Consider the following 15,135-nt stretch of genomic DNA (forward strand, 5'->3'; position numbering starts at 1 on the left):
TCGTCATTCCTTGTTTGAAATGGCAATTAAGGAAAGAATGTGAGATGGTTAGACTGTAACAGGTTGAATGCATTATTGTTAAATATGTCTTATACCTTGTCGATATGTGGGTATATAACGATATTCGAAATGTAATCGCCGATACCTCTTATGTCATTAATTGGTTGTATCTCAGCAAAACGCACATTGAAGGATTGACTTTTGGCACCTGTAGTTACTATAGAAGCAAGGGAGAGAAAGATCCTGTAATCTTATATGAGACAATTACAGACCTGTGACATCATCAGAAGCCATGAAGGTCAACGCACTGTAGAGCTGGTGAGAGGGACTCTTCCGTTTCAAGGACAATATTGTTCGGGCGGCTTGGATTTCACACAAATGCGTTCAACACAATTTCTTGTGATAGTCCATGATAGGTCAGGATTATCATTACGACTTTAGGACAGTAAGTGCTCAAGAATTCTTTCTAATTAAAAGAAATAATATGAATTACACTATATCATGACAGCATTGCATTTTCGAATGCAGACAAGCAGCAAACTAGTTTATCATGTTGAGGATTTTCATGACTATGTTGCAAGAAATATACTGTGACATTTTGAAAAAAAAATGAAGCTGCATATTTTGACAAACATATTTAACACAGAATCACTTTTTTGACAGAAAATAGAAATAATAGAGCTATATATAGAGAAAGAAAAACAGAAAATGGTCATAGGAGATGCAGTAATCATGGAACCATAGCTCTGTTTTACCTCAAGTATACTCATACTTCACACCAGACATAGACAGGGAGATGGAAAGAGACCTCTCTGATGTAGAGAAAATGAGAACATGTGCTGTTGGATCACAACACAAAAGAAGGCCATTGTTTGAAAGGGGCTGAAACATCTACCCAATTTCAAACTAATGCTAGGGAATCCTGAACCATCTGCCGCTGCCTCGATGTACAAGAGGAAGAAAATATATGATTAAGCTACAAAAGCTGTTAACATCCAAAAATACAATCTATGTCTGCTGGTATTTTCCTCAATTCTAGCTGCCACTCTGCTAATTCTGAAGAAGAGAAAACAAACGGGAAAGAGTTCTGTTTTAGAAGGAGAAACACAGAAGAAAAAGAGGGAAAATGTGCAAGAAAAGCCTGTATTCCTTCATTACTGTCTGCATAGGGAGAGCAAATGTCATGTACCTGCTTCGTAAATTGGTTGCTTTCGGTCTATATTGGGGGAGTTTCGAGTCCCACTGGCATGCATCTGCCTGCCGCTCGTCGTGACGGTGTCTGCCGCACCCTTTACTTTGTCAGCGAGGGCAGTGAGTCGGAAACGGTGATTAGCATCTGATGAGCATGCAGTGGTGGAAAGGCATGGAAACCAGGATACACACAGAGAGAAAGGATGAGAGACAGACAGACAGACAAACAAATAGAAAGACAGACAAATATATAGGCAGATCAACAGATAGATGAATAGAAAGACAGACAAACATAAACAGTGACAGACAGAAAGACAGACAGATAGACAGACAGAAGAACAAACAAACATACAGACAGAGAGAGATATTAATTATAGTGTGCTGGCAAAGAGTAGGAGAAAATAGGGGTAATGTAGGGTGTGTAGAGTCTAACTTACTAGTAAGTCAATGGAATTGTCATTGTAATTATGTTGAAACTGACTACAAAGATTGTGACAACAAGCATTACATGAACTGAACAAACAAGGAATGGGGGAAGACAGTGAGAGTCACAAAATGGGTAATGGCAGGCAATGATGGGTAAATGAAGACAGATACCATGATGAAGGAAATAGATTGATGGAGATGCAGAGAATAGTGCTGGCAAATATGATGATGATGATGATGTTGGTGATGATAATGGTAACAATGATGGTGAAGATCTTGATGATGGTGATAATGTGGTGATGATGGTGATGGTGGTGATGATGATGGTGATGATGATGGTAAGTTATGATGTGGTGATGATTATGATGATGATGGGGAGGGTGTTGATGTTGGTGGTGGTGATGATGTTGATGTGGAGGGTGATGACGTTGGCAATGATGACAGTGATAATGATGGTGATGATGGTGAGGGTGGTGAAGATGGTGAGTATATCGATGATGGTTATGATGATGACAACGATAATGATAAAGTAGATTGGGAGGGTGTTGATGTTGGTGATGGTGGTGATGATGGTGAGTATATGATGATGATGGTGAGTATATGATGGTGAGTATATGATGGTGACGGTGATGATGATGATGGTGACAGTGATGATGATGATGATGATGATGATGTTGGAAGGGTGATGATGTTGGTGATGATGATGGTGGTAATGATGGAGATATGATGATAACATAATGAGGATAATCACAGTGTTGAAATCATTAATGAAGGTGATATTGATGACGGTAGTTACTATGTTAATGACATGATGGTAATTATGATTTATGATTTGCTACCACATGAAAACAAGGATGAAGTCTAGGAATTCAAAAATGGAGATGATTCTGCATGTGAGAGTACCAGGAGCCTTGAAAAGCAACAGAATCAGCATTTTCTGTTTACTCCTTGAAAGCCAAAGTTAACAGTTTTGTTGAATGGCTCTACGGGATGTAGGCCTTCTTCAGTGGGAATGAGAAAAACATTTGAGAATATGGATAAACATAGGTGTATCATGGGGCAGATGAAGATGAATGTGAAGCAAAAGAAGAGAAAATGCTCTCTCGATGGCGATGATGAAGCCCCAATGAGATTGACGCAGACAATGATGACGTTTGTGCAAGTGTTTTTGTGTAGTCACCCTCTGGCCCTGCCCATGGACAAGCAATGCCTCTTGAAACGTCAGATCTTCAGATCATCCGTAAGTAATGATTGAACAATTCAGGATGCTTTATACAAAAAAAAAGTAATAATAATAACATTGCTGTCATTAAACAGAGAAAATTAAAGAAGTGGAGAGAGTTTTGAGATACAGCATCCTTGCACTTCCCAGATTTGTTGAGTGGTCTCTTGCAGTGATCAAGTGGTTCTAAGAGCTCTTCCTCCTGTTGAAGTTTGAAGAAATTAGGCTAGAGAAAGGGGGGGGGGGGGTAGTAAGGAGAGAGGCAAATCATTGCAATTATAAAAGTAAAAAGTAGAAATAAAGACAAGTAAGCTCACCTTGCTGATGCTGCGCATGGTTTGAGAACTGCGTCTCGCTTTCGACTATCAAGAGCAAAAAGAGAAAGAAGGAGAATACAAGCGTTGTTTGATTGGGCAATCCAGATTTATGACACAACACCTCCATTGACATTCAGTTCATTCAAGTGTGTACATTGCTACAATTATTTCTACCCTGAGAGAGAGAAGAAGGGGATAAAAGAGCTAGAAAACAGGCTATTTGAGGTAAAGCAGTGGGGAACAGATTACAGCAAGAAATATCTGAACATAAGCCAACCATCTACAAGGGCACTTTATAGTGGGCGGGGCATAATGACAGTCTCGGCCACTTGATTATGACGTCACCAATATATTACTCCTCCCTTGGCTCTTATGGGACCACATCACATTTTATATTTAATATTGAATTTGGATTTCACAATTCATGATCTCTGCCTTGGGAGGATACGTATGCACACGATGTTCAAGATCCACAGAATCCCGAAAAATATCCCACAAGAAACTTTAATACCATAAACAGCATCTGAATTTTTGCAAAATTTCAGCACAAGTCATGTCAAATTCATATGGCATTCATTCATATGGCATATAAGTCCTTTAAAAGCTTTCATATGACATAAAAATTAACTGCCTGTTACAATGACTACAACTGTCAAAAACATATACAATATTGTTCACATCTTAAATCATTTATCTATGTTCTTTCATTGTATGTCTCAAATTTCTCAATCTTTCTCTCAGGGATCAATTTTCTTTTAATTTCAATTTTAAGCTCTTTTGTAGACAATATGTGACCCTGCATCACAAAACAAACAAAAAGTTGCCAGAAAAGAAATTCTAGTTAAGAGCATATTCTGAAAGAGCAGACTTTAAGCTTTAAAATGATTAAAAACTCAAATCAAATGGACTCTCCTAACCTATTTAGATATTGGAAAGAAAGCACACACTCAGGAAAAGTGTGAACTGAGAAAAGAGGCCTTGAAGTACAGTGTCTATTCTAGTGCTTAATCTTTACCAAGCCGTGCTGGCTGTGCGATGAATGGGATGGAAAAAAGGATGTTAACCACCGGAGTAACAACAATGAAGGGATTATCAGATTAAACTGAAATTGAGCATGCCTTATCAAAACATTCTGTCTATAGTCAATGCCAACTTTCAAAGCAGTAGCCTTATTCTGTCAAAAGTTATAAGAGTTGAAAGTGAAGAGTGTGTGCAAGGTCTGTAAGAAATGAAAAGGGGACTCTTAAGACAAGCCTAATCACACTATCCTACCAAAAAATGTTCGAGATAAACTGCTGAAAAACACACTTTCCTGCCCGTTTTACGATCCCAAATTTTGGCATAATGTATAAGAAGACTTGCCCTTTCAGAAAATATGAAAAAATCAAGATCGGTTTGGTTGACCGATTTCACCTATTTTCAGTCCTCCCACAAAGTCAGTGCACGCGACTTTTTGTTCGTTTTGTGATGCACGGTCACATATGCTTCACAATCATTATTCTCTTTGCTTACATCCTCCATGCACTGTTTGATATCATCCTACTTTAAGAGTTCCCAAAAATTGTCTGCTATGAAAATATAACCCCTACACTTCCATATAGATTCTAGATGCGTAACAAGTACTTTGTTTTCCTTGTAGTGCACAAAATAATTGTATTTCATCATGAAATTAACAATGAAATGTACATTGGTATTTCTTTCATGGCAACCAGAGCGCTTACTTTCTGATTTGTTTAGAGATTCCATCTCGGACGGCGTTCCAACCATGTTCTTGCCCATGGACTTCATGACGAGTTCGTCGGCCCAGAGGTCTGGGGGGTTCCCTTCAACCTGTGTGGTGTTGGTGGCGCTGATGGCCTTTCCGTTGGCAACGGCCTTGTATCCAGTCAGCTCCCTGGCAAGGCATATCATCGACACATTGAAGACTTTGATTGCAAAATGACTTAACTCCATTTTAATCAATTTTTAGACATTTGTGATAAGACTTGTTAAAAAAACAACGAAAATGATAAGAAAATATGGGATATTTTTAATCATAATTTCAAGAATATTGCTTGTTATGCCACAAGCGAGGTAACGTTGGATAGGTTTCATTTTGCTCTATCTGATAAAGAACTTCCGACTAAATATTTAAAAATAGCACTTTACTTGTTTTGCGAGCAACCTCTTGAACTATTCTCACTAATAATTCATTAATAGCTATGATTTCTTCTCGGCAAGTCCATTTTTGTACTGTCTGTGCTGGCTGGTACACTAGATCAGCATAAGATTACAAAATTGTCATACAAAGAATACAATTTATTTGTTCAAATCCATGATTCTTGGTTGAGATGCTGTTATTGCTACTGATTGAAAAATTGCCCCTAAGCGACATGAACAAACACTGATCATTCAGTGTTTGAGTAATATCTGTGATAAGAAATGGAGAAAGGGAGATATTGAGGTAATGACCTAATCACCTCTGATTTGTATAAAATATATGTGGTTGCTGGTAACATCACTACTGTGAAACTTTTAAAATCAATTGTCAACTTGTATTGATGAAACCTCTAGCTACCATTATCTTTGCTATTTCTATTTTATTCATTGAAGCTAACGGGAACGTAAATTGGGGCTGTAATTAAAACTAGATCAAATCTCACATCTAATATTCCTGTTGTCACAAAGTCCTCATGACTGGCAGTTTTCTTTTGTTATATTGAAATTTTGTTACAGCTGAACATTAAAGTACAAGTAGATAATATGTGACCGTGCACCTCAAAACGAACATATGTGACCCTGCACCTCAAAACAAACAAAAAGTCGCCAGACATGAATTTTTAGTTAAGACCATATTCTGAAAGAGCAGACCTTAAGCTTTAAATTGATGTATAACTCAAATCAAATGGACTCTGCTAACCTATCTAAATATTGGAAACAAAGCACAAAATCAGGAAAAGTGTGAACTGAGAAAAGAGGCTCTGAAGTACAATGTCTATTCAAGCGCTTAATCTTTACCAAACCGTGCTGGCTGTGCGATGAATGGGACAAAAAACAAGTAGTAAAAAACCAGAGTAACAACAATGAAGGGATTATTAGATTAAACTAAAATTAAGCAAGCCTCATTAACACATTCTGTCCATAATTAATGCCAACTTTCAAAGCAGTACCACTATCCTTTGTAAAGTTATTAGAGTTGAAAGTGAAGAGTGTGGACAAGGTTTTTCAGAAATGAAAAAGGGATTCTAAAGACACACCTAATCACACTATTCTACCAAAAATGTTCGAGATAAATTGCTAAAAAACACACTTTTTCTGCCCGTTTTATGATACCAAATTTTAGCATAATGTAAAAGAAGACCCGCTCTTTCAGAGAGTATGAAAAAATCAAGTTCGGCTAGGTTGACCCATTTCACTTATTATCAGTCCTCACGCAAAATCAGTGTGTGCGACTTTATGTTCGTTTTGAGGTGCACGGTCACATATAGTCGCACACACTGATTTTGCGGGAGGACTGAAAATAACTGAAATGGGTCAACCTAGCTGAACTTGACTTTTTCATATTTTCTGAAAGAGCGGGTCTTCTTTCACATTATGCTAAAATTTGGTATCATAAAACAGGCAGGAAAGTGTGTTTTTTTAGCAGTTTATCTCGAAAATTTTTTTTAGAATAGTGTGATTAGGTATGTCTTTAGAATTCCTTTTTCATTTCTGAAAAACCTTGTCCACACTCTTCACTTTCAACTCTGATAACTTTTGAAAGGATAGCGCTACTGCTTTGAAAGTTGGCATTAATTATGGACAGAATGTGTTAATGAGGCATGCTTAATTGTTTAATCTGATAATCCCTTCATTGTTGTTACACTGGTGGTTTACTTCCTGTCTTTTGTCCCATTCATCACACAGCCAGCACGGTTTGGTAAAGATTAAGCGCTTGAATAGACACTGTACTTCAGAGCCTCTTTTCTCAGTTCACACTTTTCCTGAGTTTGTGCTTTCTTTCCAATATTTAGATAGGTTAGGAGAGTCCATTTGATTTGAGTTATACATCATTTTAAAGCTTAAAGTCTGCTCTCTCAGAATATGGTCTTAACTAAAAATTCATGCCTAGCAACTTTTTGTTTGTTTTGAGGTGCAGGGTCACATATACAGTCCATAATTTGGGGATCTGAATTTTTACTTTTATAACCACATCAGTTATAATAGGGATGAACTGTATGAGGATAAGATGAACACTCACGCCTTCGCTCTCCTCTCTTTGTATGCCTTGCCACAGCAGATACAGCAGGGCACCCCACAGCAACACTTGGTCCAGCATCGGGCACAGTCTTCCTCGTCCTCGCAGCAGCAGGGGCAGCAGCCCGCGGCACAACCCGCCAGGCACGCCCCGCACGGCTCACAGCAGGCGTAGATCTCGTCGCAGAACGACGCGCAGCCGGGGCAGCAGTCGGCGCAGCAGCCGCAACAGCCGCAGATGATACAGAAGAGCAGGGCAATGGCCAGGAGAATGAGGAAGAGGCACGCGGCCGCAATGGCCAGCCACAGCCACCAGGGCGTGCCGACGTCGTCGATGGGGTAAGCCACACCTCCATCAGCTGTAGAGTGTATGTCAGTGGGAAGATAGAAAAAGCTACCATGACACTTTTTTTAAAATTTGATTCAAATAACTGTACCCACAATTGATATACAACAATGATAACAGGGAGACAATGTTGTCAGAAAATCAAATCTGCATTAACAAAACTATCTTTCCAACAATAGACAATATGTGATATTTTGCTCTCAAGGAGAACTATGCACATCAATAATAATTTCACAGGGTAAATCATGCTGTCTATTGCCTAAGGAGTGAGCCTACTAAATTGAGATATTTCCCCCTCCAAATTTAAAATATTCATTGTATTGCATGAATGAAAATATGTACAGTATTATTCATCTTTATGTAATACGATTTTAAGCAGCAGTGTTTTTTATATTTAGATAGCTGGGTCCCATTCCAACAAAGATGTTATTCCAACAAAGATGTTATGAGAGCAAGTCTCGCTAGAATGGTAACTTCTTGTGGCAGCAGCCAATCAGAAAGTGGGATTCTTGTTATCGCCATGACACCTGCCTCTGCAGCTACTATAAAGTTGCTATCATGTTAGCTTCTAATATAAAAGAGCCCTGTTAAGAGAGGGCGGTGTCTCAATCCCAGCATGCAATGCACAGAGTGACAGGCCCATCCACTTCCTCCCCCTCACCTCTGGTTTTGTGGAGAACCACCGCGGAGACGGGACCGGTGCCGACTTTGTTCTCGGCCAGGATGCGGAAGGTGTAAACGGTGTTTGGCGTCATGTCATGGAGGACGGTCGTCAGCGACTCGCCGTCCACGTACTGAAACCGCCAGTCCTCGTTGTTTGTGGTTCCCTCCGGTGCGTAATACAGGATGTAACCTGCCAGAATACAAGATGTTGCGAGTATTGCGAGTGCATTAAAATTAAGGCACTGTTTAGCAATGTATCAGGTTTCACAAATCATTGCTAATGTGGTTTGACAAGCTGCAAGTGTCACTGAAACTGTGTACATACAAAGCTTTGACAGATTGGACTAAAAAATGAATGCTATATATAAGTACAACAGAAAAGCTATGAGCATCACAAAAACTGTGTACACAAAGCTTTGAAAGAATTGGACTAAAAAACGAATACTATAATTAAGTATGACAGAAAAGCTGTGAGTGTCACTTAAATGGTGTACACACGAAGCTTTGAAAGAATTGGACTAAAAAATGAATACTATAATTAAGTACAACAGAAAAGCTATGAGTGAGGATGGCAGGATTAGAGTACACCGCTAAGTGATCATTTTATCAGCATCTTGATCTTTGTCAAAGACATCTTGCTGTGTGTTTTCATTCATTTGCACATCTAAGTCATCCAAGTTTGACAAAAACTTTAAAAATCAAGCCTCCACAGCATTGCACAGAGTTCTTAAAGTTTTAATCCCAGCTAATTCAGCTCTTCTCCCACAACTTTTCATCATCTGTAAGTTATATCATGCTCAATAGCCATTTGCTCACAGCAACCATATGAGCCACACATACAATCTGTAGTAAATTTCAATATTAAGGCAGCAATGGCTTATTACAGTCTGTTGAAAAGAGAACTTCAAGAATGTGATTTCACAGGTATACAGCCAAATCTTAGAAAAACAAAATCCTACAATCCAGTAGAGAAAAATTGCATTTGTGTTTTCAGTTTTAATACTGTCTTAAGTCTTCGATATGATGTATGCGGACTTATCTTACTTTCACGAGACCAAAGGTTCACTGTATGGGACACAAACCATTTTCAAATGACTGAAACAGCATAGTCATAAAAAAATAATACAGGGCATGTATGACAATGAATAAAAAAGCAAAGTTCCCCCAAGTAAAATTCATGGACTCTATATCTTGTAATACGCAATATAACATGTTTATACACAAATTGAATAGAACGCCATTGATGGCTGTCCCTGGAAAGATTGATGTCTTTTTCATTTCCTTTTTTCTTAGACGTACGTTTGATGTCTCCGTTGGAGTGGAGAGGTGGTTGCCAACTGACGCTAACTGATGTCGATGTGTTGGCAAAGTTTCTGATGGTCAGCTCTTGTGGGGCAGAGTCAGGCACTGCCATGAAAAAGAATAAGAGATCAATGAAAATAAGTTGCATCACTCATAGAGCACTTACAATTTAGCTTAGGCATACATGTCAAATCTATTAGTTTTCAAATTGAAAATAGGTTCACATTCCAGTAGTGCACTTCTTTAAATTTAATCCATGCAACATTCGGGTGTACACTTTTACATGAAAAGCACTGGTAAGTTGAATTATGTGTACTTGAAGTCATTCATGAGATGACAAAACATGTCAATCACATGTTTGAGTGCAATTGATTGCAAGGAAGGATACCAATCATTTCTGCTCTTGATAAAACATGTCAATCATATGGTTGAGTGCAATTGATTGCAAGAGAGGATACCAATCATAACTGCTCTTGACAGAACCATAAAACATTTTCTGTCAGTAAAATTATGATGAGAATGTGTTCATCATTTTTCATGTAAATAAAAGTCACTTCTCTTTTCCTTCATGCACTGAAATCAGCTATTTGCATTCCCAGCAAATTCAATACTACAGACTATACAATCAGTCCTGTTGAAAAGCGAAAATAAAAGAACTACTTTACCACAGCCCCCTTCCCCCTCTCATGAACAAACAATGTGAAGTACATTTTACTTTGCTGTAGAAGAAATTTTAGAGGGAAACACGCACCTGCAGCGGCAGTTTTGGCACTTGCCACGAGAGAGTAACCACTGATTTTCTGCTCCTCCCCAACCATGACGTAGAAGTCATAGAAAGTGAAGGGCTTCAGATTCTGCACCTCCAGCCTGGGCTCCGTCGTGTTCACCTTGAAGGCTCTACTGAACAGAGGGGAACAATTTTCGATAGAAACCGTGAATGAGTGATTAAAGATCGCATTTAGATACACCGATGGCATCACACGGATCACCTTTATACACTCATATTCCTTTAGGCAAATTTCAGAAGGTGCACTCTATTGGAACCATCAAATCCCACACACATTTTGTCAAAAGAGCTCACAAAAACGAAAGAAAGTATCTTATGTGGACACAAATTTGAATTAGACATCAATTGAATTGTTAAAGTAAGGTGCTTTCAAAAAAACTTTGCTCAAAACAGTGTCACAATACATTTGCACAATAACTAACATTGATGTCTAAAGATCATTTCCATAATCTATTTTGACTGTTGTGAGTTCATGAATTATGAACAAGGTTATATCTCAGAGTTCATGCATATTTGATGACTTAGAAATAAATGTTGCAGCCCAGTTTAATCAGCTAAACTTTGAATTATGAAAACAAGGACAGAGCTTCCAATTTGAAGAAAGAAAAAAGGAGAGATCATTTGGGTTTCACTCTCAGTGTTTGACATTTGTCTGCAAAGCAGAAATTTTGCATTCCTTTGATTTTCTTGATTACACAGCAATGATTGCAAACTTCTTCCACAGAAGGGTCCATAGTTGGGGATAAAATGTGGTGGAACTTCCAACTCTAAGCTCTCTGATCAACTGACATAACTAAGTCAAGAAAGTGTTTGTCTAAACTTCAACTGACGAGAAGAATTTTAATGAAAAAGGATGAGAATATAAATTTGTGTGAGTGAGTAGTGTCTCCTCTTTCTATTTCATACTCATTGGTCCTGCTATTGTAGACCACGGTGTAGTATCGCACGACTCCAGGCTTGGGATTGATCGGGTTGGGGTCAGACCAGGTCAGCAAGATCTCCGTCGAGGACTGGGGATCAGCAAAAACCTCCATGGGGCTCTGCAGCTCTATGGCCTGACCCGGAGCAGTGGCTGCAACACAAAGCAAAAACATGCAATGTCAACACATACAACATAATTTTAAGTTGTAGAGTCATTTAAAAAATAATGATAAAAAACCCCATTAATCTTAAACACAGTTACACACAATTCTCTGCTTGATGTTTCCTTGTGGTCTACAAATATTACAACTGATGAGTGTTCAAAAAATTTCTGTTTAAAAAGAAAACTGTAAGAAGATTTTTAGGAAGTGGCACCTTAAAGGGTCTTTAAACAAACCATGATATAAAACAAATGTCTCTATTCAGCATGCACCAGTGTATATATGATGTCAAAAAGAATAATGCTGACAATATGCAGCCCGTAGAAATACACCAAACTGTGTGGAAACTATCATGTCCTTCTGTTTTGAGGTATATGTTGGTAGAAATATATGAGGTTGTGATTCAAGGAGCAATAAGAATTCTGAAGATATACACCTGTATCTGCCTTCTTCACAGGAAGGATAACACAAAGACTAAGATATTATCATCTTTCATTAAATCTTGCAACCATTGAGGGAAGGTAAAGACAACATGTATACTTGCAACAATTTTGATTCATGTCATATCAGCCTGTCCTTGATAGCCTTTGAGTATCATTCAGGTATGCTAAAATTTTGCTATACTTTTTAAAGCTAAAGCACATAAAAAAGTATACTGGAACATTGAGACACTGCATTATGAGGGAAATGGCACCAGCATAAAAAAAAAGGTATCAAATAGTGTAATAAGCAACTTAGATAGGATTATTCTGGTGTGATACTGGCGCACAACTCAGGAAATCATGGTGGTGTTGAGGATATATGCATTGCCAAGTGCAGTAAATGTGGTGCAGCAGAATGTGATAGATATTATAGTATAAACAAAAATGCCACATTCATGGCATTCATCACTTATGTTATGTATAAAATCACCAACAATTTTTGAGCAGGAAAACCCCCCTGTTGCTGCCTGCAATGACATGGTTTTGAAGCAATCTCAAAACTGTAACACTAAGCGTAAGTGTTCTGAAGTGGTATATGACACCTACATTGGGATTGGAATAGGATCAGAATATAATGGGGAGGGAATATATAAACTGGCCTAATTTTACTATCTTTTTGAATCACTTACATTTTTGTTTTTTGTCTGGTACAACAATGCATCAGAGGACTATACAGCACAGACAGATAAAAATAAAGAAATAGACTTTGGCGCCACAGCATAATCACTGAATACAAAACTTCCACCTTCAAATTAGCTCAGCTGAGACCTGCAAAAAGCGGGAATACATCAATCATTCGATATTGGCATCTTTCTACAATATGTGCAGCTTCATAAGAATTTGAAGAGTGCATCCTTGATTTTTACCAACTGACGCATTGCGAAAAGGTAGACAAAATTATGTCCCGTCTGCATCAACATCAGGAAAACAAATATTTGGCACCATACACAAAGCAGCTGTAACCATGGCAATAGCTTTCTCCATTGCGACAAATCTCAGCACACAGCTTTGAGAATTCAATTTCACCAGCCAGTGGCAAAATTACGCATATCCTATAAAGTTTTTGAATAAATGACATGATTCTGTAAATACTAACAGCAAGAACATACCACCGATAAGCGCTCTTAAATCTCTCGAAGATTGCTATGACAAAGATAGGTGTATAAAACTTGGAATTGTTCAAAGATTGCACCATTTTCACAAATGGTTGCAGTATGTTTATCAACATGGCATAAATATTGATAACATATTTGAGCAGAAAAACACAAAAATACAGCATGCTACTTTATAATGCATATAGCAAGCAACATGCCAAATGGAAACAAAAAAATCCAGATTGAGTAAATGATGTCCATGGGAAAAAAACTGGAAAGATTAATAAACACAAAATTATCATGCATCATGACACATTCTTGCTCAAATGAAATCAAATATGCACAAATCAGACCAGAGAGTTGAGTTGAGCTGTGGCGTAGCTTTTGGGGGACTGAACAAACTTAGGACAAAGAAACAAAAATGAACCTGTTTGTCAGAACTGAGAACAAAATGACAAATTTTTATTTTGGGAGGCTGCAAGGCCAGCAAAAAAAAAGTCACGATGATGTTGACGGTGATGATGATGATAAAGGGATGGGGAAGAGGAGGAGGAAGAGGAGAAGCTGAACGAACAGAGAGAGGAACGAACGCGTCACAAAACAACGAAACATCTCCTCTGGATTTCCTTACTTGGGCGCAGAATTATTCCAACATGGGGGACATTGCCTGTAATAGGATATGTGACACAGAGAGTGTGAAGATGCGCGTCAAAGAAAAGAAGATACACAAGGAGAAAAAATAGATAGAAGAGACAAGAGTTAACCCTCTCCCTACAAATGTCTGAAATCCTGATAGACTTCATACAGGACTCGACATTATTCCCGTAGGCAAGGGGTTAGAGTTTGAAGAGTTAGGAGGATATAAGGGTTATAGAAGGACATTAAAGAGATAGCAGAGAGAACATCATAGGATGGAAAAAAAAAAGAAAATCACCCGTACAAACCCAATGCAGAGAAGAGCAGTCAAAATAGACATGATGCATGAAAATAATATGGAGGAACTTTGTCACTGTCCGCCAGCTTCATGAATTCTCTAATCATGAAATTTTTTCATAATTGAGACAGAAATGAGGTCTCTTCTGTAATTGTTACCAGAGAATAAGATCGATGACCTTCAATTCCGGTCATTCCAGTAGTTTATAGTTTTTTTATAATTCATCATTTCCCATGTTAAATCACAAAATGATGACAATTTAATTCGAATGTACACGAGTACATATTAAATAAACGTAATGCACATCATGATTTCAGACAAAATGAGTGACGGAGAGACGTCAGCTTTTCGTGCAAAAATCTTCTTGACAATTTGAGAATGTACGTCACCATTTCAGTGTTCGAGGGATGAGAAACTCATGAAGCTTCTCGCTACAATGACAAAGCTTTGTTTAGTGATCTCAGTAAATGTTAGTAGAAACAACAATGCACAAACCAACTCCATGATCAAGATATAGAAGATTATATGTTCGTCATTACATATTGATGAAGAAATGTGTAATGAATGGAAATCAAAATTCATGGCATTTGATCAGACATTTACAACATCATGCATATTCCTCAGTAGGCATTAGCCCTCCTTGAAAACTATTTTCACTGGAAGAACAAATTCATCTGGCAAACTTTAACAGCTAGTATACATTTATCTGTCCATACTGTTTCTATGATAGTGACAAGACTTTTTTTAACATATCATATCAGACATTTTTTAGTACAAACATTTCCTATTTGTAACTGTCTTTTATGGTCAAATTTGGAGGATAAATGATCTGTGATTCAAAATCTCCTCTTTTTAATACATCTTGATTGACAGGTCCAAGGTTTATATCAGATGAAAGTCTTCCAGAGCAAGCTTTTAAACAAGGGCTAAGACCATGAACACAATTTATTCACAATTCTTCAAAGGGCGACAAACATACAACAGTCTTTCCTTCTTTGATTGTCTTTTTCTTTTGTTTACTTTTGGACAAATTAAGCCATCTTTTCACATTACTGATGAAATATACTACATACT

At 37.9% G+C, this 15,135-nt stretch overlaps 1 protein-coding gene across 1 annotated transcript in view; it reads right to left on the reverse strand.

Annotated features, from left to right (window-relative positions):
- LOC139739093 (neogenin-like) overlaps positions 1–15,135 on the reverse strand; it is a 170,484-nt gene that overhangs the window by 18,288 nt on the left and 137,061 nt on the right. The window contains exons 14-20 of the mRNA XM_071649713.1: positions 11,376–11,541; positions 10,434–10,582; positions 9,680–9,787; positions 8,379–8,570; positions 7,376–7,730; positions 4,878–5,050; positions 3,157–3,201 (exon numbers count right to left, since the gene is read on the reverse strand). Coding sequence (XP_071505814.1) covers positions 3,157–3,201; positions 4,878–5,050; positions 7,376–7,730; positions 8,379–8,570; positions 9,680–9,787; positions 10,434–10,582; positions 11,376–11,541 — 1,188 coding nt within the window. The remainder of the gene's footprint in view (positions 1–3,156; positions 3,202–4,877; positions 5,051–7,375; positions 7,731–8,378; positions 8,571–9,679; positions 9,788–10,433; positions 10,583–11,375; positions 11,542–15,135) is intronic.

The sequence above is a fragment of the Diadema antillarum genome, unplaced genomic scaffold, assembly GCF_040938485.1.
Source record: "Diadema antillarum isolate AM-2024a unplaced genomic scaffold, OU_Dant_1.0 seq00000782_RagTag, whole genome shotgun sequence".
Lineage (NCBI taxonomy): Eukaryota > Metazoa > Echinodermata > Echinoidea > Diadematoida > Diadematidae > Diadema > Diadema antillarum.